The 23,114-nt window shown below is 35.5% G+C and overlaps 1 protein-coding gene across 2 annotated transcripts in view; it reads left to right on the forward strand.

Moving 5' to 3' along the window:
* Positions 1 to 22,507, forward strand: part of LOC113461497 — a 43,948-nt gene extending 21,441 nt beyond the window's left edge. The window contains exons 10-16 of one of the 2 annotated variants that reach the window (XM_039126876.1): positions 6,367 to 6,416; positions 8,116 to 8,215; positions 11,082 to 11,198; positions 11,494 to 11,644; positions 12,243 to 12,490; positions 12,556 to 12,614; positions 21,565 to 22,507. In XM_039126876.1, coding sequence (XP_038982804.1) covers positions 6,367 to 6,416; positions 8,116 to 8,215; positions 11,082 to 11,198; positions 11,494 to 11,644; positions 12,243 to 12,490; positions 12,556 to 12,614; positions 21,565 to 21,715 — 876 coding nt within the window. In that variant the 3' untranslated portion in view covers positions 21,716 to 22,507. Of the gene's footprint in view, positions 1 to 6,366; positions 6,417 to 8,115; positions 8,216 to 11,081; positions 11,199 to 11,493; positions 11,645 to 12,242; positions 12,491 to 12,555; positions 12,615 to 21,564 lie in introns of those variants that run through there. The other variant, XM_039126877.1, reaches the window with a different exon arrangement.
* The last annotated feature ends 607 nt before the right edge of the window (positions 22,508 to 23,114 follow it).

Genomic DNA, 23,114 nt, shown 5'->3' on the forward strand with positions numbered 1-23,114 from the left:
GCTCTTGAATGAAGCAATTGAATGAAGCAAGGGTTTTCTCTTGAATGGACTTGATGATTTTCCAAAGCTTGCTTCCTCTGATGAATACTCCCTTTTAAATAGTTTTCCAACCTCCAAATAGTCCTTCCTGACCGTTGGATTGAAGAAACTAGCCGTTTATAGCCGTTAGGAGTCCAAAAAGCACTTCTGCACAACTAGCCGTTATGCTTCTGCCCGTGCTTGGGTCGATCCAAACTTTCCTGGGGTCGACTCAAACCACTGTTCATCAGACTTGGGGTCGACTCAACTTTCACTGGGGTCGACCCAACTTTAACTAGGGTCGACTAATGCTACATTGGGGTCGGCCCTCTCAGGAAACACAGAACCTTATATTTCAGCCGTTTTTCACTAGGGTCGACTCAACTCTTTTTGGGGTCGACTCAAGGTTGGGTCGACTCAAGTTCCATTGGGGTCGACCCTCTCAGGGATTCCAGAGACTTGTTTTCTTGAGGCTTGAAGATGGGGTCGACTCAACTTTCACTTGGGTCGATCCAAGTACTGTTCATCCGTGCCATAAGTGCTAGAATGTGCCAGAATATTTCTAAAACGTGTCAGAGTCGATCCCATCTCTTCTAGGGTCGACTCCTACTCTGTGCCAAGTGTTCCAAAGGCGTGCCACTTCGTTCCAAGGTGTGCCAATGTATCGGGGTCAACTCCAAACTAATTGGGGTCGACTCTAACCATGTTTTTCTGCACTTTGAAGGTTAATTATGCACATTGAAACAACAATATGATATTCCAAGCAAATTACGATGTATGGCACAATAGAGTTTCATACCCTTAACAGTCGAAATTACAGAATTGCCCTTTTAGGTATTTTTAACGTGAAACTTTGCCAAAATGGATTCTTGAGTTTTCTACCATTCTCTATTACAAATTATATCTCGTTATCAATTCTTGAGAGTAGTTTTGACCATTTATTCTTAATGTATCGTGAATGTATCGAGGGTGTGTCATTTATCAATGATGTATCGAATATTTCTTCCTTACTCACTTATGTACTGGATTAATTGAGTTAATAGCATTAGCACTTCCATATGGCCTTAATGGCTTTGTAAGCATCAAAATAACACTAGGATCCTCAATCTCTCCCTTTTTGATGATTACAAAACATTGAGTATAAGCAAATTGATATTCATGTGAGAAGTAAGGTTTAATGTATAGAAAATGCTTTTGGTGTAAAAGTTTCAAATAGTCCAATTTAGAGAATGTATCAATGAACCAAAAGCTCCCCCTATCTTATCCAAGTAGAATGCCCAATGAATTTTAGCTTTGCTCCCCCTTAAAGCAAGAGTTTCAAGCTATGTATCGAGGCAAGGAAAATCTCTATGATTATGTGCCAGATTCAGATTTTCTCTTTGTCAAATGTCTCCCCCTTAAGTGTATAATACATGTCTCCCCCGTAAGTATACAATATATACCTTTTATATTTTTTCCTTATACAGTCTTTGTTTATAGAATTATCTTTCTTATAGAATTTGCTTCTAGTTTCTCTCTTATACTTTCTCCCCCTTTTTGTCATCATCAAAAAGAATGAATAGCAATGGATAGTATTGTAATGACACAAAGATCATGAGTAAAGAAAAAATGTATTTCATCATCTTTGCCAAAAGTATAATATTCTAGAGAAGAAATGCAGACAATAATAAAGAGTAGATACTGGTCAAAACAAATACAAAATCTAGAAGACACTAATCATAATGAACATGCTTCATTATGAGCATATACTCAGATATTTTTTTCCCTTTTTGACAACATAAAAAAGATTGCAAAATAATGAAATATTAAGCACAAGATAATATTTCATTCATTGCATGCCAAATTATTGCAAGAATATGAATTATGTGACTCAAGACAATACTGTTAAGGCAAGATAATGAGTATAGGTCAGAGCCAATTAATATAGTTTTAAAATTATGATTGGATCGCATCAAAATCAAGGATGAAAAGTTTGGCTTTAAAAATGAGACATTTAAGATGTGAGCCAGAAAAATATCTAAATATAGATTCCAAAGATAGTTGTTAAATTAAGTGTAAATAGAATTTTTTTTAAGTTATTTCAAGGAGTATCGAGAATGATATTCAATGAAAGCACGAATGAAAATCCAACCTCTTTTTTTTTTTAAAAGATCTTTAATAGCATATGAAAGTTTTTTCATAATTTTTTTTATTATATTAAGTATATAGCAATATGAGAGCAATCTAATTAATTTTCAGAGGATAGTATAAAAACAGATAAAGATCAAAACTTATATACTTGAAAAACATAAGATCATGTTAAATCATTAATTCTTAATAACTTAAAAAAATAATTGGGGCACAAATATCAAAACATGAATTTCATGCAATTTATGATACATCTTAGAGCATATATAAAATCCAAAGTTTTGAAAGTTCTTTTAGAGCTCTTTTAAAGACTTTCTTTTACTCCTTTAAAGATATAGCATCAAAATCAATTAAAATAAATTGGTTCAGGATTGAAATACTAAAGTGCAACCCAATAAGAACTCATAAGTAGATTCCAAGATAAATTTTCGATACTAAGACAAATGGAGTCATTTTCAATTAATTTTCAGAAACAAATGATTTACCGTTGAATATAGATGGAAATACAACTTTCAAAAGATATTCAATGAAGCACAAAGTTTAATACAACTTTACATTTAGTATTCTTTCTCTTATCTTTAGTTGTGAATTTACACGATTAAGTTCTATATGATCTCTTCCTCTGAAATTTTCTTTCTCCCCCTTAATTAATCATTCCATTTGAGAGTTTAGAGTTTGAAGATAATTTTCAATAAAAAAATTGAGTATTTAAAGCTCCCCCTCAAAAGATGTATTTTTCTTCAAACTCTCTTTTCTTTTATGAATTTCAGATTTTAATGTGAAGCGTGAATAAAACTGAAATTCTATAATATCAAGAATGTAGAGTGATCCAAAATTTTTCAAGATATATAGCAATCACTCTTTTTAATCTTTCAGGAGCAAATTATGTTTCCTCTTAATTTTTTTGAATATGTATGGAAATATTAATAAGAAAATAATTCTTTTGAAGCTCAAATTTTTTTCAAAAGTAATTACATTTTCTTTCCTATAAGAATTATTGGAGTGAGTTGAAATATTTTAAGCTTTAGGATCATTAACTCTCTTCTTAAGAATAGCTTTTCTTTTGAATGATAGAAGCATTTAATTATGCAGGAGTGTATATTCAAAATATTAATTTCTTAGTCATAGTTTTTCAGCAATGTATATATGAAGCACGATAAATCTTTTTAATATCAAAATAACATCATATATTTAGAAACATTTGTTCGCAATCAAGATCATTGAAAAACACATCATTTAGACCAATTTCAGCACACTTATAAGACAAAAAATGATATGTTTCAGATGCGTATCGGAGTAAACAATCAAGGTATCAAAATTAATTCTATTTTTCTTAGGCTGTAGTTTTTATCTAAGAATCATAGTAAATTATTCTCCAGCATGATGCAATCTTTGAAGCATATAATGAAAATTACAAAAATGCAAAGATATAAGCATTTTATATGGAGTTTAAACTTTTATACTAGGTCATATTCTGAATTTCATAAGAATTTTCAAGAAGGCTTTCAAAATTTATAATTTGAGATATGTATCTTCTACATTGTAGCTCATTTTAAAACATAGAAAATCCAATTCACCCCTCCTCTTGGGTAGTCACCTTGGGCAACAAGTGGTATCAGAACCTCGTGCTCTAATATTGATTGTTAATCTAACGATCAAAGAGACAAAGATCATGACAACTCAAATAGATAGTTTTCTAGGAGAGAGACAATTAATTGATGAACCTCCACTATTTAATGGCATAAACTACACACATTGGAAAGCACGCATGCGCATTTTTATTCAAGCACATGATTATGATTTATGGAGTATCATAGTCAATGGTCCACACACAAACACTAATCATAATAAGAAAATGGCTCAGCAAAATGCAAAAGCCATGAATATTTTATATTGTGCATTAGATGATAGTGAACTTAATTGCATATCCTTTTGCACAACTGCTAAGAAAATATGGAATATGCTTGAAGTCAAATATGAATGCACTAACAAATCTGATACAACATGTGTAGAAGAAGAGCAGTATCATATTGCAAATCCATGCTTCGTGGCACATGAAAATGAGATACATGAGGTACATGCTGAAACTGAAAGCGATATTGCATTTGATGAAACTTCATGATGCCTTTACTTTGGTATATCATCTGTTTGTAATAACAATTTGAAACTTCATGATGGGCCGCTGGGCCCAGTCCACTGCAGGCCCAACTTGGGCTTAGTCCGCTGCAGGCCCAACTTGGGCCCAGTCCGGTTGGCCCAGTTGGGCAGTACCCTTGTGGGCCCAACTTGGGCCCAGTTCAGATCCGAGCCCGGAACCCGAACCCGAAACCCGAACCCATTTGGCCAATAAATGAAATTTTGCGGTTAAGCCCTTGGCAGTATATTATTTCACAAAAGGTTCTTCTGTAATTTGTATTTGATCCCTATAGAAAAGATTTATTATATAATGGTCCCCAACTATATTTATTTAGTCCACTCAAGCTTTATAGAATAGTATCCTGAAATTAAGTATTAGTCCCTGCAATAAATTTTATTGCATAAATGAACCAATTAGAAGCCAACCTTGGGGGCTCTATTTTGCTGGGTCTATGTGGGCCCATTGGACCATGCCCGATATGGGCCCTATCAAGCCATGCCCATTATGGGCCAACTCTAGGCCCTGTTGGGCCGTGTCCAATAGTATTATTTTTGGATTTTGCAAAGTTCTGATATTAACAAGGAATTAATTAAATTTAAACAGGTGAACCTGATCCGCCTATCTGAAGTAGGGATTAAGCGAGAAGAAGTAACTTAATACTTCAAGTGTAATTTCCAAATTATTTGATAAATAGATTAAATTTTGATGAATGTTTTGTATTCTGTAAAATTGGTCAGGCATGTTAAATTTTATTTAAAAATTATGTTGTATGCTCTGAAATCCGTAAACTATGTTTGGAAAATTTATGAAATCTGTCTTATATATATATGTATTCTCAGCATGGCTATGATCTGTTCTGTTCTGTTCTGGCCCCGCCAATGGAGATTATACGTTGGACCTGTCGACTTGTAATCTGTGAGGAACCGGTTTCGACACCGCGCCACCGATGATTAGAATAGTGGTTTCTGGACACCTTTTCCACCGGTGACTAACAATAGTGGTTTCTGGCACTCTGTGCAACCCATGCCACTGGGTTACGTGGCCGTAGCCTATCATGTTGAGATTCTGGTATCTGAGTTTTTGGAAAAATGATCATAAGTTTTGAAAACAGTAAAACGATGTTATTTATGATTTATTCCAGTCATTATCCTGTGTTTTGATCTGATATGCTCTGACCCCACTTTGGGGTATTTTGTTGCTTACTGGGCTAGTGTAGCTCATTATTTTATTTTCTCTATTTTTCAGATCCAGAGGCTTGATCGCACGGGATTGGGGAGTGCGTTAGATTTTTCGATGATTTCTTCGATTTTGGGCATTTTAGTTAAATTAGTTTGGACATTTGAACTATGTTGGCATATGCTATTTTGAAATTTTGTAAGACCGCTTTTGAACAATTTAAATAATTATGTCATCTTTGAATAGCTGTATCTGCTTTGATATGATCTGCTGCCTTGCGCGCCCGTGCGGCCCGCCGTGTGGGCGTGCGGCGTCTGCCGCACCTCGGGCTCGGGGCGTGACAATAAAAGTTGGCTTTTTTAGTTATTTTTTTTCCCGCATAAAGTCCTATTCCCACCTTCATGTGGAATTGATTATGTTAGGCAATCATTTTTTGATGGTTCAGTCTTGGAACAAACCTCATCTGTTTACTGTAGGAATTTATATCAATGAACATAGTCCACAAGTCATGGCACCTTTATTGGATGGTTTGTTGTGACAAAAAAGTGTTGCCCATACAAACTGGTTAGTGCTGATATAAAGGTTGTTCAAGGTGGTAATATGTCGTTATTTATTCTCAAAATTAAAGGCTGCGACTCTATTTGGAAATGAAAATTCTGTGATCGATGCCTACTTTTAATTTGTCATCTTACCATTGCTGATTTAAAATGGAGGAAGAGTCGTCCTGGGGGGAGGGGTGAGTTGGGTTGGGGTTAATTGATGTCCAGGTGCAACATCCGAGACAAATCTTACATAATGTTATCTCTCTGTAGTTTTCAGAAAATGTTTTTGCTTGTACATAATTTAAATTTGCTTTGAGCATTCTGTCAACTCTTTTTGAAGTTGCAATCTCGTATTTGAATGTGCAGATCACTCTTGTGCCTCCAACAGGTGCTCAGCAGTCCAATGCTACAACAGTGTAAGGGCATTCTCTTGACAGATCATGATTTATAATGTCCATTTGGGTAAACAAATTTTAAATGTAGGCCTTCAGCTATTGTTTCATTTGATAGGTCTGCTTCAGGTTACAAATTCTAATTTTTACATTATATCTGGCTACATATCTGGCATGAGCAAAATGTTCTTATGTTTCCATTGCTTGGTGTTAGTTGCGATATGCAATAGTTTCATTCTTTCTTTCTTTTTATTTTTTGTTGATGTTTAGACTTTACTTCTTAGCTAGAGAAAGAGTGGTGAATTATTTCTGAGCAGACAATGACTGATTCCATTGAACCAGGAACATCATTTCTCAAGAAACTAGTAAATCTATCCAATAGAATGCTGAAGGCTATACCAGCCTATAGAAGCACCCGAAAAACTAGTACAATTCTTTTGGCTAGTTCTGGTTCAGGAAGTCCTTTTTTTGTCTGCTTCTGCATCTGGTGCTTCGGACAAATAATTTTGAGTTCAGCATGTTTAGCATGACTAGTTAAATTTGAATGCCTGTTCCATAAAGGGATAAATTCAAGTGAAAGAAACATTTTATATAATGGAAATTTAAGTGAACTATTTTTTTTGTATTGCAAAGATATAACATTTATATATAATATACTTTTTCAACTTCAGTTTTTTGAGGAATCATTAAACTTGGTAATTTTGAAGCTTTGCCTACTGAATTCAAATTTTTTCCTTCATCTTTTAGTACAACTCAGAAGCAAAATTAATTTCCTCATATTTTTGAGATTAAGTGGATATTTAGTCAAAACGCATGTAGTTATTGAGCATTATATTTTGTTTAATATTATTTTTGAGAAATCTTTTGTACATAGTTGTTCATGTAGTCTTTATAAACTACAATAGCGGCCTTTTTGTAGTCCACAGCCTGTCAAATGTCATGTATTTTTTTTTTAATCTTTGCCTTTTTTTTTACTCAATAATAAACGGAAAAACTGTTGAAAATATCTTACAGCCTATGTACTAAACTAGATAAAGAAATGCCCTCTATCTAGTATGATATTAAAGACCAAAATCTAACATAAAAAAGCATCTGATTAGCTTCCATCATATAGAAAAAGGTATTTTTAAAGTCAAGCTGATAGATTAGTTATCTGGCAGTGTAAGAAAATGTCCTTACTGCCATGTTTTTGAGTGAGCCAGAGGCCACAAAGCAAGACTTCTAATGCTCATTTGAGCTATCCAATGATTCTTATTGTTCTAGATCCAAATTGAGCATATAGGGATTTTCATTGATTGAAGGAGGGCTGGTTCTGCTGAAGTGACAGTGATCTAAGATTTCTTACATTTGACTGGCCAAAGATCATAGATTTGCCTTAGAAGCTTGACTAGTCCCACTTTTGTTGGTAGTCTTGTAATATCTGTTAGAAAAGAATCCCTCAAGGTAGTAAACATCTAAACTTTTGTAACGAGATATGAGATAAGTAAGACACAATGATGAAAAAAGAAAAAGATTTGATGCAGACATGGGGTGTCTGGCCACAATAACTAATAGTAATCATCATTCATTTACATAGGCACTTTTTAGCTCCTTTGTCACATCCAAAACTACAAGTTCCATTGCCTTTCTTGAATCTGATCGTTTATGATAATCATTGTCCATTTTCTTTCAGAAATTCAATATTCTATTTTTGCATTTGAAACATTTTATCATTTTCCTTCAGAAAGATATATGCAGAAGGGTATTGTTCCATGTATGGTATTTGTGGACGCCGCGGTGATGGAAAGGTTTTGAGCTGTCCTTATAATGTCCCTTCTATGAAGGTACTTGGTAACACATTGTGGTTATCATTTTATATTTGTATGCAAGATTATAGTTATATTTGTGCTGCTAAGTTATCATTTTGACATGAATATCTGGAAAGGAAAACAAATTAACGGTCTTCTTTTTCTTTCTATAAAAAAAAGGTGGGTGGGCTGGTGTTACTGCATGTGTGTTCAACCTTTTCTTCCTAAATTATTAGGTCTTAATGTATCTGTAACCTTGAGTAGTATAAAGTTAAACTGTGATTGGACTCTTGATCTGTAAAATGTTTTCTTTTTTCCTTCTCAGCCAGATGAGTTGTTGTCCTTGAAGATCCAGAGTTTGTGTCCAACAATCACTGGCAACGTCTGCTGCACTGCAGATCAGTTTAGCAAGTTGTAGAATCAATGAATGTTAGAGAACTAGAACTACTTAGGTCAAGGTATAGCATTCTTCAAATCATGTTCTGGTGGAATTGCATCTTATTTCAGGACATCAAACTGCTAAAATAGTAAAAACGTGAAATCATAAAAGATCATAGGGTTTTTGCATATATTCTCTTCTAAATATGCAAAATTGCATGAATACCCTCGTAAAACTACTATTTGCATGTATATTCTTCTTTTTTTTTGCATATGTACCTGTATTATTTAACGTCGTTAAAAAATAGACGGTTTAAAATTAAAATGACTACAATAACCTTATGGGTAGATATGCAAAAAAAGTTATAAGGGTATATACGCAAATAGTAACTTTCATATTTAAAAGGGTATACATTCAAAAAATTCATTAAAAAATGTCAAAACTCAGCTGAAATTTTCTAAGTCTTTTATGATTCAGTTGGATTGATAAGTCAAAAAAAGATCGAGTCACATTGTTATTTTTTTTTTTTAAGATCTTGGCTCAGTCAAGTTGGAATATTAGGTGGTCATTTTGGTAATTCTATTCTTCATTTGATTTTGATATAATTATAATTATTGAATTTATGACATCTATATATTCGTCATTATTTTTAAAAGATTGAAGCTATCAAATTTAAATTAATTATAGATGCTTAGATTAGTAAAATATTTTTTAGTGATTTGTAAATGTTGAGTTGTTTGTTTTTGAGACGAGAATTTCGTAAAAGTAACATGATTTATTCTGTAAGAGTTGATATTAACATGATTTAATTTTATTTTGTTATCTTTTTTATTAACGATTATCTTTACTGGATTTTGATTATTTTTTATTAGATTTTTTTGAAGTGTATACCCTCCTAAATATGCGTAATTGCATGAATACCCTCGCAAAGTTGCTATTTGCATGTCTATCCATATGAAGTTTTCTTTTTGCATGTATACCCATAAGGGTATTTTAGTCATTTTAATTTAAATCATTTAATTTTTAACGGCGTTAGATAGTATAGGTACATATGTAAAAAAGAAAGTAAAAGAAGGGTATACATGAAAAATAAATAATTGATGAGGGTATACATGCAAATAGAAATTTTACGAGGGTATTCATACGTTTTTATATATTTTGGAGGGTATATATGCAGAAAACCCAAGATCATATGTATCACAAGGAAACATAATAGGTAGACAACAAGGAATGGAAAAAAAAAATGAACAACCTTTTTGTATATACACTTTGATTTTTTTTGGTGGGTTAGCTCAGCCCACGGCTACATTAAATTATCTCCAAATAAATCCTCCAATTACATCCTCCAATTACATATTTTGGTACTGATTCTAAGAAGCAGAGTTCGTGAAATCGTCCTGAATCGGACGGTTCCGGTAGCTTCGAGCCGTACCAGCAACTCACTGGTACAGTTCCGGCAATGAAAACGAAAATCGTTGCCGGTACCGAAGAAGGAGAAGAAAAGAGAGTGCGAGCGGGGGAGGGAGGGAGATGGAGAGGGAGGGAGGCGGGCAGACGCTGGCAGAGGCCGGCGGAGGGTGGCGGGAACGAAATAGGGGAACCGACCGTTGCCTCCGCCGGCCCTTCACTGGTCTCCTCCATCGTCCGCCTGCCTCCTCTCTCCCTCTGACACGGCATGACGCGGTCCCGTACCGCCTAGTGCCATCGGAGAACTAGTACGGTGCTCAGTATCTGTTCCGCTGACCTTGGTACGAACACAGTTACATCTACCAAAGTTCAAAGACCAACCGGCTGGAGTATTGCCTTCGTGTATTATAGTTTTATATTTGTTCTCTTAAAGTCTATTAGTTTAGCAATGACAATATATATCTGAAATGAGAAGTCAATCTCTCAATGTTGAATATTGTCTGCTAGCATACTTCCCGGTCCTCTTCAATTGATATATTCTTCTTCCCTTGTTTGATCAGTTGGTGTGATTTCTTTGAGTTGTCTATGCTTTGCAGTATGTATTTGTATTCAGAGTTCTTAAATACAAGAAAGGCAGATATAAGCATTGTGTTAAAATATTTGAACTATGGATGATAACCAAATAAGTTTTGCAGGTAAGAATAAATCACAATTGGTGCACATTCTACCTCTCCTTCTGTCTTTATTGTTATAGAAAAAAGTGGATTTATTTGAAGTCATAGCTTCATTCAAAATAATCAGTTCTGATATTGACAGAAACATGCTTGAACTGAATTTTTATCAAAATTGGTGTCATGTTCCAGTTTGGTAGGATAAGAATTCGACTTCTCAGAGGATAAATATTGTTGGGTTGATTTTAGTCCATCACCTAGGATTATCCGCAACCTTTCGGTTTGAACTAATTTGGGGTTACTGCTTAATTGCAAGTTCCGTCCATTGCTTATATTACTTATATAGTTGTCTTTTGTTGTTTTTGAATACTTTGATCCTCTTTTTTCTTTTTGCTGTTATTTTTTGTGTAATACCCACTTATTTTTCATGTGATATCTTTTGCAGGCAATTCCTTTTCTTGTGGGATGCCCAGCATGCTTGAGGAACTTTTTAAATCTTTTCTGCGAGCTCTCTTGCTCTCCAAATCAAAGCCTTTTCATCAACGTGACTTCTGTGATGAAGGTCCTTTTTCTTTATACCCATAGTTTATTTGTAGACAAGGATTTAAGGTTATGGCTTCCTAGTAGATAAACTACTTAATAGTTAACATCTGATTGTTCTTTGTGATAATTTATTGTTCCAGTTCATGATGTTAAAGATTGGGTTCGCACTGTTTTTCCTCCCCTCACCCGCTTCTTTTTGAAGTGAATGGCATTTATATATGGAATAAATATTGGATTATGATTAAATTATAAATAACTGCCTACGATGTACAGTCATATATATACTTTTAAATTGCATTCTTATGTGGTTGCAGGTCAATGACAGTTTGACCGTTGATGGCATAGATTTTTATGTAACTAGTCAGTATGTAGAGGAGTTATTTAATTCATGCAAGGATGTGAAATTTGGGACTATGAACACTCGTGCAATGGATTTTGTTGGTGCAGGTGCTCAAAATTACAAAGGTGAGAAGTGCCAAGGTTTTATGTCTAACTCATGCATGGTTGCAAGTAGGACCTAAAGTTCATCTATCTTTGTAATTGCCTTGTCTATCATGCCGAATGAACTAAGCAGAATAAGAGAAGAAAAAGTATGGATGCCCTTTGGCCTAGGGATATTTTTCATATGACAGCGACATAATTTAATGAGGGAAATAAATTTTTTAACTTTTGAACATGTTGGTTTAAATTGTCTATCAATTATTGCTAATGCTTACATAACGTAAAAATGATCATATTACTGTTCTCATTGTTGAGTTGAACCAGTAAGTTGTTGAAGATTTCCCTTGTACCTATTCTCTTCGGATGTTCTCTCTTGGTCCTGCATTATTTTATTGTATCAGCATGTGCTATTTTCGGTGCTGTGTTATAACTTTGATTTCAAGTCATGCCATCATTGCATTGGTATCTTGATTTATGCCCTTACATTTAGCTGGATAAACAATTTCTAAACCTGGGAAGTTGTTATCTTCACTAGCTTCTTTGTTATGTTCAACTGGCGGAATTGTAAATCTTGCTTCTATTTATGGTTGGTTTAACCTTATGCTTCTGATTGCTTTTCCAGAGTGGCTTGCATTTGTTGGTCATCAAGCAAATCCCAATGAACCTGGTTCACCATATGCAATAGCCTTTCGAACAAATCTTAATGATTCAGTCAGGATGAAGCCTATGAATGTTACAGTTTATTCATGTGGTGACCCTTCTCTTGGCTGTTCATGTGGTGATTGTCCTTCATCTTCTGTATGCTTTGATTCTGCTTCACCTGCTCCTCATGAGAAACAAGCCTGTGCTATTAGAATTGGTTCTTTGAAGGTATAACTTATCTTTCCTCTGTTGCTTTTTGATGTGATAAAATCTGATGACATTTGTTTCCTTAGGTCATTGGGATAATGTGGAACTATCATTCTGTGCAAAGGATAATAGGCAAAGTAGTAAGGTACACCGTCTCAGTACCGGGCCTCCTACTGTGCCACACTATTGCTGTATCAGTATGTTAAGATACGTAGATGGTTCAACATATGGAGTGTTGGTACGCTCCCATACTATGTATTGGTACCGAACTGGTATTGTATGGTATGATGCTCCATATCGTCCGGTTCGGTACGTTATGGCGAATCTTGCAAAGTAGTATATACATGCATATCGTGAACTGAAATAATGCATATCGTGAATTGAAATAATGCATGGATTAATTAATCTTATTATCATCTTTCTTCTTGTAAAAATGGAAGACCTTTTGAAATATAGCGGGATCTTATTATTAGGGAAGGAAATTGGTCCCATTTGTATACCCCATCCCCCACCTTGGCGCCCCCCCCCCCCCCCCAAACCAATAAAAAAGGAAAGGGGGGGGGGGGGGGCTCACCTTAGTTGCACTTGTTATCCAAGTTTTGTATATGATGACATATGTTTCTTTAAGTCACTGGGATAATGTAGAACTATCATTTTGTGCATAGGATAATAGGCAAAGTAGCAAGATATATCGTCTCAGTACCGAGCCTCCTACCATGCCACATTATTGTTGTCGGTATGTTACGGTATGGGGATGGTTCAGCGTACAGAGTGTCGGTATGCCTCCGTACTATGTATTGACACCGAACCGGTACTGTATGGTATGTCCCGTATCGTCCGGTTCGGCACGGTACGGCAAACCTTGCAAAGTAGTGTATACATGCATATCGTGAATTACAATAATGCATGGATTAATTAATCTTATTATCATCTTTCTTGTAAAAAGGGAAGACCTTTTGAAATATAGCGAGATCTTATTAGTAAGGAAGGAAATTGGTTCTATTTGTATTCCCCATCCCTCCCCTTGGCGCCCCCTTCCCGCCCCCCCCCCCCCCCCCCCCCCCCCCCCAAAAAAAAAAAGGGGGCCCTCACCTTGGTTGCACTTCTTATCCAAGTTTTGTATTGATCTCAATACCTTTCTCCCTCTTTATCTTTGCCTCAATTGTGATCTTGATCCTTCAATTAATCTTGATTTCTGAATCTTGCTCTAGATATATTACAATCCTCATGCAATACATGGGAATGGACTAGAATCCCTAAGAACAGCCACACATGGAGCCTTTGTCCTAAGTGTCAATATTACATGGTGCAGACATGAGAATCATATTTAGATGTATAGTCAAGTGTCTGACTCAGTAAGAGGGAAGAAAAAAAGAAGATATGTGAATGCTTAAGATTGATGTAGGATGGAAGGAGGAGAGGGAAGAAAAGGGAAGAACGGGAGGGAAGAAAAGGGAGGAAGAAGGAGAAGAAGAATCAGAGGTAGGGCCAACTCAATATTCTCAAATCTCAATAATACAGAACTTGGGTTCTTAATTACATATTAGTGGGTATTTATAAATCCAAAATCCTAATAAGAGTCCATGTAGAAATAAAATATTGAAGTCCTCAGAAAACTCTAGTCTTAATAAAAATAGAGTTCCCAATAAAAATAAAATTCTCTTCTTTTCAAATAAAATAAAATTAGCCTAAATAAAATAGAATTTTTCTAATTCCTATATTTACGCCTAATAGTGGTGTGCCTAGATCTCTTATAGAATGATCCGTCAAAGATACTATATTAACAGAATTATTTTTATTTATACCTTTACATATTATTTGTTTAAACATCAATGTCTTTCAGCATATTTGTTTCTTGTCCAAACTTCCCAGTTGACCTAAGGGTATAAGAAAATTAACATTTTTCCAAAGTTGATTCAACACTTACATCCTCGACCAATTTCTAGTGTCAAATTGGAGAGTGAAAACTCATTGTTGGAAGAGTCCAACTGTTGACCAATTGCTGAAAGCTGCAACGAAGGAACTTCATTAGTATCCAAGTTTCTGACATATATCCAATTCATTATGAAGCTGGATGTGTGTGCCTATGTAAGATGTCAAATCACAACCTCAACCATGACTAGATCTTATCATAATGTTGACCTTCTTGTCTAGGATCATACCTTGTTTCGTGAACATGAGGTAATATTTTTTGGCCCAATCTTTTTTTGTAGCTCTTAGTGCAACAAATTCCCTACTAAAGACTTAGATCCACTTCTTCATGAAACTTACAGAAAAAGTTAATCTTCCAAATCACTTACTTTGGATGTCCAAAAATACATGTCTTGATTTTCTATTTCAACAATCTCAATAACTGTAGGTTGATTTATTTCAATTCTTATCTTATTATAGACCGAGTCAAATCCTAGTCTCATTTCTATTGCAGGTTGATTTATCACTTATGCTTTAAGTCATAACTTAAACATTCATTCCAATATACCAGTTATATCCCCAATTCATTTGTTAACTAAGATCCAAATCTAGTGCTACTTCAAAGCTAACTTTGTTTCTTGATCGAACCGGGATCCGTATCGGTCAAGGATCGCCGAACCGGTACCGAGTGCTGTACCGGTCAGCTCCCGATACAGTTTGGTACTAGTTCAGACTGAACCGAACCGGTATTGAACTGGTTAGTGTCGGTTCACGCTTGACCGATACAGATTGGTATCGGTTCGGACCAAACCGGTACCGAACTAGTTGGTGCCGGTTCACGCACCGGCACCCTAATTTTTATTTTTGGAGTTCTCTTTTCGATCTTTTATGAATTTAAGTCTAATTTGATATTTTTTTGATGCTTTCTGATGTTTCTAGGATTCCAGTTTAAGCTAGATGATGCATCCTATTGCTTTAAAATGATATAAATCATAAAATGAACAACATAAAATATCTTCAAACCAAGATACAATCAAATTACATACTTTTAAAGTCCAACAGACATACATAATGATATTTAAAATCGAGTCGAGTGGCGATACCTCTCGTAGATATCCAAATCATCAGCATAATCAGAAAGCACATCAACCCATCCCTCTGTCCAAGCGATATTGGAGTCTTATATGTTCATCTCATAAGGAATGCGTGTCGAGTTATAAGCACTTTCGGATCTCTCGCTGAAGTTCTAGCTCTGAGGTGTTCTTAGTTGATAATACGGCTGTAGAGGGGACCATCCGACTATGCCGGTAGCAAAATCCGACCCGTGAGATGCTCTGAGGTACGTAGGATAGTAGCCACCGAGTCTGAGTCGAACCGGACGGAACCGGCTAAAAATTACCGGTTTCGGCTGGAATTATTGAGGTTCCGACCCCTATGGGGTTGGAACTATTTTCCTATAGCGAACAAACTCGGTATGGGACCGGGTTGGCTCGATTCGGCTTGAACCAAGCCGTACGGCCCGGTTTGATCCGGTTCGGCCTGGTTCGGCAATCCTTGGACTACCGATCGATCGGCGGGCCGGAACTGGCATACCAATTTTTTTAAATGTTTTCTAGTTTGATTAATTGGTAATTGATTTTTTCAACTTTTACAATGATTTTAAGTATAATTTGATATTTTATGATGTTGCTATGATCCTGGTATAACTTAATGATGCATTTTGTTGTTTTAAAGTAATACAAAATATAAAATGATTAGTAAAATATTGTATGTTACAAGAAGCAATATGAAATATTCTAAAATCAATTAGTGAGGTAAAAAATATAAAATAATATAATTAATTATATATATATATAATACAATAAACATACCGATATCTAAAATCTCATCGAGTGATGATGCCTCTCGTAGATATTCGGATCGTTAGCATAGTTAAGAGGCACCTTAGCCCATCCCTCTAACTAAGCTGCATTGTAGTTTTGTATGTTCATCCTATAAGGAACGTACTCTAGGTTACAAGCACTTTCGGTTCTCTTGCTGAAGTTTTAGCTCTGAGGTGTCCTCTGGCCGATAATACGACTGTAGAGGAGCTCATCCAAATATGTTGGTAGCAAAATCTGACTCGTAAGATGCTCTAGGCTGTGTAGGGTAGCATCTAGACGATGTCTCAAATACACCATATTTATATCCATATTTGTATGGGTTATAAGCTGCATGTGGCTACGGATAACAGGATCCAATATACAACTCGGAATTTGATACATCTATTTTTTTTGAATTTTTTTTTATTTTTTTATTTTTCAATCCAAAAATTATTTAATTTTTAAAAATTATATATAATCCTACAATTAAAAATTTTTATGTGATCGTGTAGATCATCCATAGATTTACAACATACATAAAATTAAGATATATTATGTGATCGTGTATGATCTCTTGTTATTTTGCAAATTTTAAGATATATTTTGGTATTTTAAAAAAAGAGAAAATGAGATAGGGAAGAGGAAGCATACCGTATTTACGGTCGGATTCTTCTTCAATCATGCTGAATCAACGTGTCTTTCACCGTGGGGAAGGGGGTTATTCGAATAGGTAGCTTCTCGGGCCTTCCTACCTTTAAACCAGAAGGAAGAGAGAGGGGAGGGGGGTTGGTTCAGAACCGATCCGACTTGGTGCCAACCATTTGGTTCGCACCAGTTCCGCATAGAACTGGCTAGTTTGGATCGAGTCCGTGCGATTCACGAGAGGTTCCGGCCGGTTCGCGATCGATTCCAAAAAAAAAGGTGAACCGACCTGGTCCCCTACCGGGGCGGCTCGACCCGATTTGGCCCGGTTTGGCAAACCTTGTTCTTATTAAAGTTATAATTGAACTATTGGTATAAGTTTCAGTCTATACAATTCTAGATCTTATTTTTTATCATTCTTTGATTGACCAAATGTCTTTTCAAATTGCTTGAAAGTTTATACTAAAGATTCTTTTGCTATCATTTATTACATTATACGAATGTTCACTCAAATTGTGAATAATTGGATTTAGGAGCCAAGACAACCATATGATTTTAGGACATGAAAATACTAATAGTGTTATACATTTTTGATGCTGGAAACCTAACTCACGATATGATTTGGGCAAGGTCTGCCGAACTAGTATCGGGATCCGTACCGGTTGGCGGTCCGGTCATTACGGTACTAGTTCGGTACCATACCAATACGTGGTACCCAAAATTCTTTTTTTAAGTTTTTTAAATTTGATTAATTGGTAATCAACATCTATTTTTTTTAAGTTAATAAAGTTTGATTATTTTTCAACTTTTTAAATGATTTTAAGTATAATTTGATGTTTCTATGATCCGGTATAACCTAAATGATGCATTTTGTTGTTTTAAAATTATACAAAATATAAAATAATTAATGAGATGTTGCATGCGACAAAAAGCATGACATTTTCCAAAATCAATTACTAAGGTAGAAAATATAAAATAATTTAATCAATTATATATATTTAAATTACAATATACATACTGATATTTAAATATTCGTCGAGTGGAGATGTCTCTCGTACATATCTGGATCATTAGCATAGTCAGGAGGTACATCAGCCCATCCCTCTAACCAAGCAGCATTGTAGTTTTTTTCTTTATGGTTCCATTCCTGCAGGTTTATTAGGTATATCAGTTTATCAATTATTTAAAAATAGCAAATTTTTGTTACGATTAAGATAATATTTTTTACCTTAGAAAATGCATTTAATTTATCTAATACATAGTGCTAATTTTTTATATTTATTTATTTATTTATAATAATTTTTAAATTAAAAAAATATGTTTAAATACCATAAATTCAGAAAAATATGTTTTTTACTTCAAAAAATACTTTTGAAATATGTATTATGTACTATTTAATTTTTTATGTATTTTTAATTATTTTTAATTAAAAAAATAACTTTTGAATCTAAATTTTTTAAAAAATTAATTTGATCTCAGATCCATATAGAATCCTATTATGGATGCTACATATATTGTTCAGGCCCATGGGTATGCATCAAAGGCTATTTATTTCTTATTTTTTTTAAAATTTAGGCTTAGACTCCTATCTAAATGATCACATCAAAACTTAAATAAATGCACAACAAATTTAGCTAGAGAATAGTTTGCATGCCCCAAAATATGCTTCTGATTTTATATTTTTTTTGAATTTTATTTTATTATTTGCTATTTTATTTTAAAATAAAAAAAATATATTTTTAATTTTTAAAATTATGTGTAATTTAAAAATTAAAAATTTTTATGTGATTTTATAGATCATCTATAGATCTACAACATATCATAAAATTAGGCCAAAACCAAAAATTTTGGCATGATCTCTCCGTATTTTGCAAATTTCAAGGTATTTTTTGACGTCCAAGAAAATAAAAAAAATGAGATAGGGGAGAAGAAGCATATCTTATTTAGGGTTGGATCTTCTTTCAATGGTGTTGAATCAGCGTGTTTTTCACTATGGGGAAGGGGGTCTTTGAATAGTTTGGAAAGGCTTGAGAAACTTCGCGAATAGGGTTCGTTTAAAACAAAGGAACGAGGGGAGGAAGGCAGGTTCGGAAACAGTTCTGGTTCGCACCGGTTCTGCACGGAGTTGGCCGGTTCGGACTGAGTTTTTGCGGTTCACGATTGGTTCCAGCTTGTTCCGACTAGTTCCTATCAATTCGGGACCGGTCCGGGGTGTTCCTATCGGTTTGGGACCGGTTCCGGCTAGTTTGGAGCCAGCTTCAAAAAAAATAGGTGAATCAACTTGGTCCCCTACCGGTTCGGCCCGGTTCAACCAACCTTGGATTTGAGGTTCATATAGTTTACTATAAGATTCAATTTGTCTTGATGTGTTAAGGTCAATATTTGTTTGCCCCAAGGTCCTCCGTACCGGTACCGGTCGGCGTATCGGTGGCCGGCCGGACCGGTACGTACCGGCTGGTACCGGTCCCGTACCGGCCGGTATGCGGCCGGTACCGGCCAGACCGGTACGTACCGGCCGGTACGTGGCCGGTATCGGCCGGTACGCGGCCGGTACCTACCGGCCGGTACGCGGCCGGTACGCGGCCGGTTCGGGCCCGTACCGGCCCCGTACCGGCCGGTACGCGGCCGGTACCGGCCGGTACGGGCTCCGAACCGGCCGGTACGGGCCCGAACCGGCCGGTACGGGCCCGTACCGGCCGGTACGCACCCATACCGGCCGGTTCGGATAAAAAATCGGAAAATATCCGTTTTTTATCCGTTTCGGTACCGGTCCACGGCCGGACCGGTACGTACCGGCCCGTACCGGCCGGTACGGCATTCCATGGTTTGCCCAGTTCGGCCTGGTTCGGCAAACCTTGGATTTGAGGATCATCCAATTTACAATAAGATTCAATTTATCCTGATGTGTTAAGGTCAATATTTGTTTTGATCTGAAAGTTACATGATGACCGACAACTTAGTTAATCTGTCTGCTTTGTTACCAGATCGGCTCTGGTTCTTCATGCTTACTCTGATATCTAAAATAATATTTCATAAAAATATAAAATAATATAATTAATTATATATATATATAATACAATAAACATACCGATATCTAAAATCTCATCGAGTGATGATGCCTCTCGTAGATATTCGGATCGTTAGCATAGTTAAGAGGCACCTTAGCCCATCCCTCTAACTAAGCTGCATTGTAGTTTTGTATGTTCATCCTATAAGGAGCGTACTCTAGGTTATAAGCACTTTCGGTTCTCTCGCTGAAGTTTTAGCTCTGAGGTGTCCTCTGGCCGATAATACGACTGTAGAGGAGCTCATCCAAATATGTTGGTAGCAAAATCTGACTCGTAAGATGCTCTAGGCTGCGTAGGGTAGCATCTAGACGATGTCTCAAATACACCATATTTATATCCATATTTGTATGGGTTATAAGCTGCATGTGGCTACGGATAGCAGGATCCAATATACAACTCGGAATTTGATACATCTATTTTTTTTTGAATTTTATTTTATTTTTTTATTTTTCAATCCAAAAATTATTTAATTTTTAAAAATTATATATAATCCTACAATTAAAAATTTTTATGTGATCGTGTAGATCATCCATAGATTTACAACATACATAAAATTAAGCCAAAATCAAAATTTTAGTATGATCTCTTCTTATTTTGCAAATTTTAAGATATATTTTGGTATTTTAAAAAAAGAGAAAATGAGATAGGGAAGAGGAAGCATACCTTATTTACGGTCGGATTCTTCTTCAATCATGCTGAATCAACGTGTCTTTCACCGTGGGGAAGGGGGTTATTCGAATAGGTAGCTTCTCGGGCCTTCCTACCTTTAAACCAGAAGGAAGAGAGAGGGGAGGGGGTTATTCGAATAGGTAGCTTCTCGGTCGGATCCTTGTTACATGATGACTGACAACTTAGTTAATCTGTCTGCTTTGTTACCAGATCGGCTCTGGTGCTTCATGCTTACTCTGATGCTGATCTTCAGGTAATCTTGTTGATTGACATTCCACCATGAGCTTCTATATCATTTCTCTAGAGATTCTTATCTATTGGAAGAGCAAGAAGCTAGACATGGCATCTCCACTGTAGTGCTTAGGCAGTGTATTGTTCCCTAACTTATGCTGCTGTGTGGAGATGGTGATTTGTTTGTCATCTCTTGCAAATGAGTGTTGCCTTAGCAATTCTTCTCTCTTATGTCGTTAGCTCCATTATTGCAATCCATACTGTGGATAATCTAGTTTTACATAAGTGGACAAAACATATTTAGGTTGATTGCTGCATTTTGCCGCTAATTTTATCCTTGTACCTTTTACTCATCTCCTATGTTTTTCAAGAAGACCCATACTGCCATGCATTCTAAAGATTTTGTTAGCAAATCCTTGCTCATTGATCTGATGTTAATTTGAGCAGTAGAGTCAAAGATAATTTATACCCAATTATGTATGCCATAAGTTATTTCTATTTCTATTGTCGTCAGAAACAATGCATAGGGGCTTGTTACCATTGTAATTGTGTATATAGATGAGAGTGAATTTGCCCCTAAATGTGAGTCCTGCAACATTGTGCAAGCATCTGACTATCTTTCCTCAAATTTTGGACGTGATTCAGTTACCACTGAATCTTACAGTTGATTTCAACAATTTAATGGATCTCTAACTAACAAGGATATAACTAGGTCTTTTGTCAACAATGATGCTACATGGATGATATATTGGTGCAGTCCAACGAGGAAACTAGTCAAGGGTAAATCCACCTCCCATTTTGAGCCTGAAACAGTAGAATTGTTATGCTGTCCACTTGAATGCCTTTATCTAAATAATATATAAATTTGATAGTTTTGGAGTGACAAGTCTACATTTTATTCAGTAACACTAACAAACGGTTGGGACAATTAACTTTACACAGTTGACATCTGAAACAATAGGTATTCTTGGGATTTTGTTTGTAAAACCATTTGTAAGTTTACATCTTTCTACCTCATTTTTTTCATATATAATAAATGTTATGATTTTTTTTTCCAGTAAAAATTCTGTAATTTGTGATTCATTTTAGGATTGTCTCATCTGTTGTCCTTTCTGATTTAACACATTTATCTTTTGTTGCTGGCAGGCCAAATGTTTGGATGTTTCATTAGCAATTTTGTATTTTCTCTTAGTTTCTGCTTTTTCAGTATGGTGTTGGTTACACAGAAAACAAGAAAGAACGGGTCCTTCTGGAACAAAAACTTTGGTGAATGTTATGGGTGAAAATGAGCTCCTTTCTGTTAATAAGCAGGAAATTTCTACTCAGGTTACTCAGGTGCATATTAATTTATATTGTAATTTTTTGTATGTTTTGCTCTCTTGATTAAGGTTCGCTGTCTCGCTTCCAGACCCCATACCATCCTATTATAGTGTTGGTTCGTACCAGTTTGGTTCGAGACTATGTACCATTTTGGTACCAATACAGTACGGTACCGATCAGTACGATGAAGCTTGCTCTTTTTTATCCAACGATCATAGTGCTGTTATTGTTATCATTTTTTTCTCTTTTTTGCGTTTTAGACGGTATGCTATTTTGTACCTGGAAGTGTTATCAGCTTATCTCCTTGCCCAGTAAAATATTCAGATTTCAAGTGATTGCGTTTTCCCTTTTTCGTCTTGTTGCATTTGTGCTTTAAAATCTTTCATTTATTTTTCTTAAGAATTTGTAAAATTGCTCGTTGACTAAAAATTTAATTCTTTATAATCATAATGATAATATTGATAACCTTATCTAGCTTGTTCTAATGTTTACTCTGCATTGCCTTCTTTAGTTTTTATCTTTTTTTTTTTTGGTTCTGCAACAAATTTATCTTATTAAATGTTGGAGTCAATGCCTCCAGAGTAACCAGACTTGACTTGGTTCCTTTCACGTCAAAATTTTAGACCTATACTAAACCCCTTGGCTAATAGGGTTGGGTTTGGTCAGGTTCTTGGAAATTTTTTTGTGACCCATCTGGTCATTCATATTGGGGCAAGTCATGCATGACCCAAACCCAACATATGGTATTCAGGTTCAGCTTCGATGCAAGATAAAAGAAGAGCACACTATTCATTCTATTTAGAAGGAAAATTAATAGTGATGAGATAACCAGTGGATAGAACTAAGAAAGGATGTTGGTGTGAAATGCTTCCACTAGTGTTGTTAACAAGGATGCAGTTCAAGCATAACTGAGCCATCAACCTATAAATAATATAGCCTCAA

Source organism: Phoenix dactylifera, chromosome 5 (assembly GCF_009389715.1).
Source record: "Phoenix dactylifera cultivar Barhee BC4 chromosome 5, palm_55x_up_171113_PBpolish2nd_filt_p, whole genome shotgun sequence".
Lineage (NCBI taxonomy): Eukaryota > Viridiplantae > Streptophyta > Magnoliopsida > Arecales > Arecaceae > Phoenix > Phoenix dactylifera.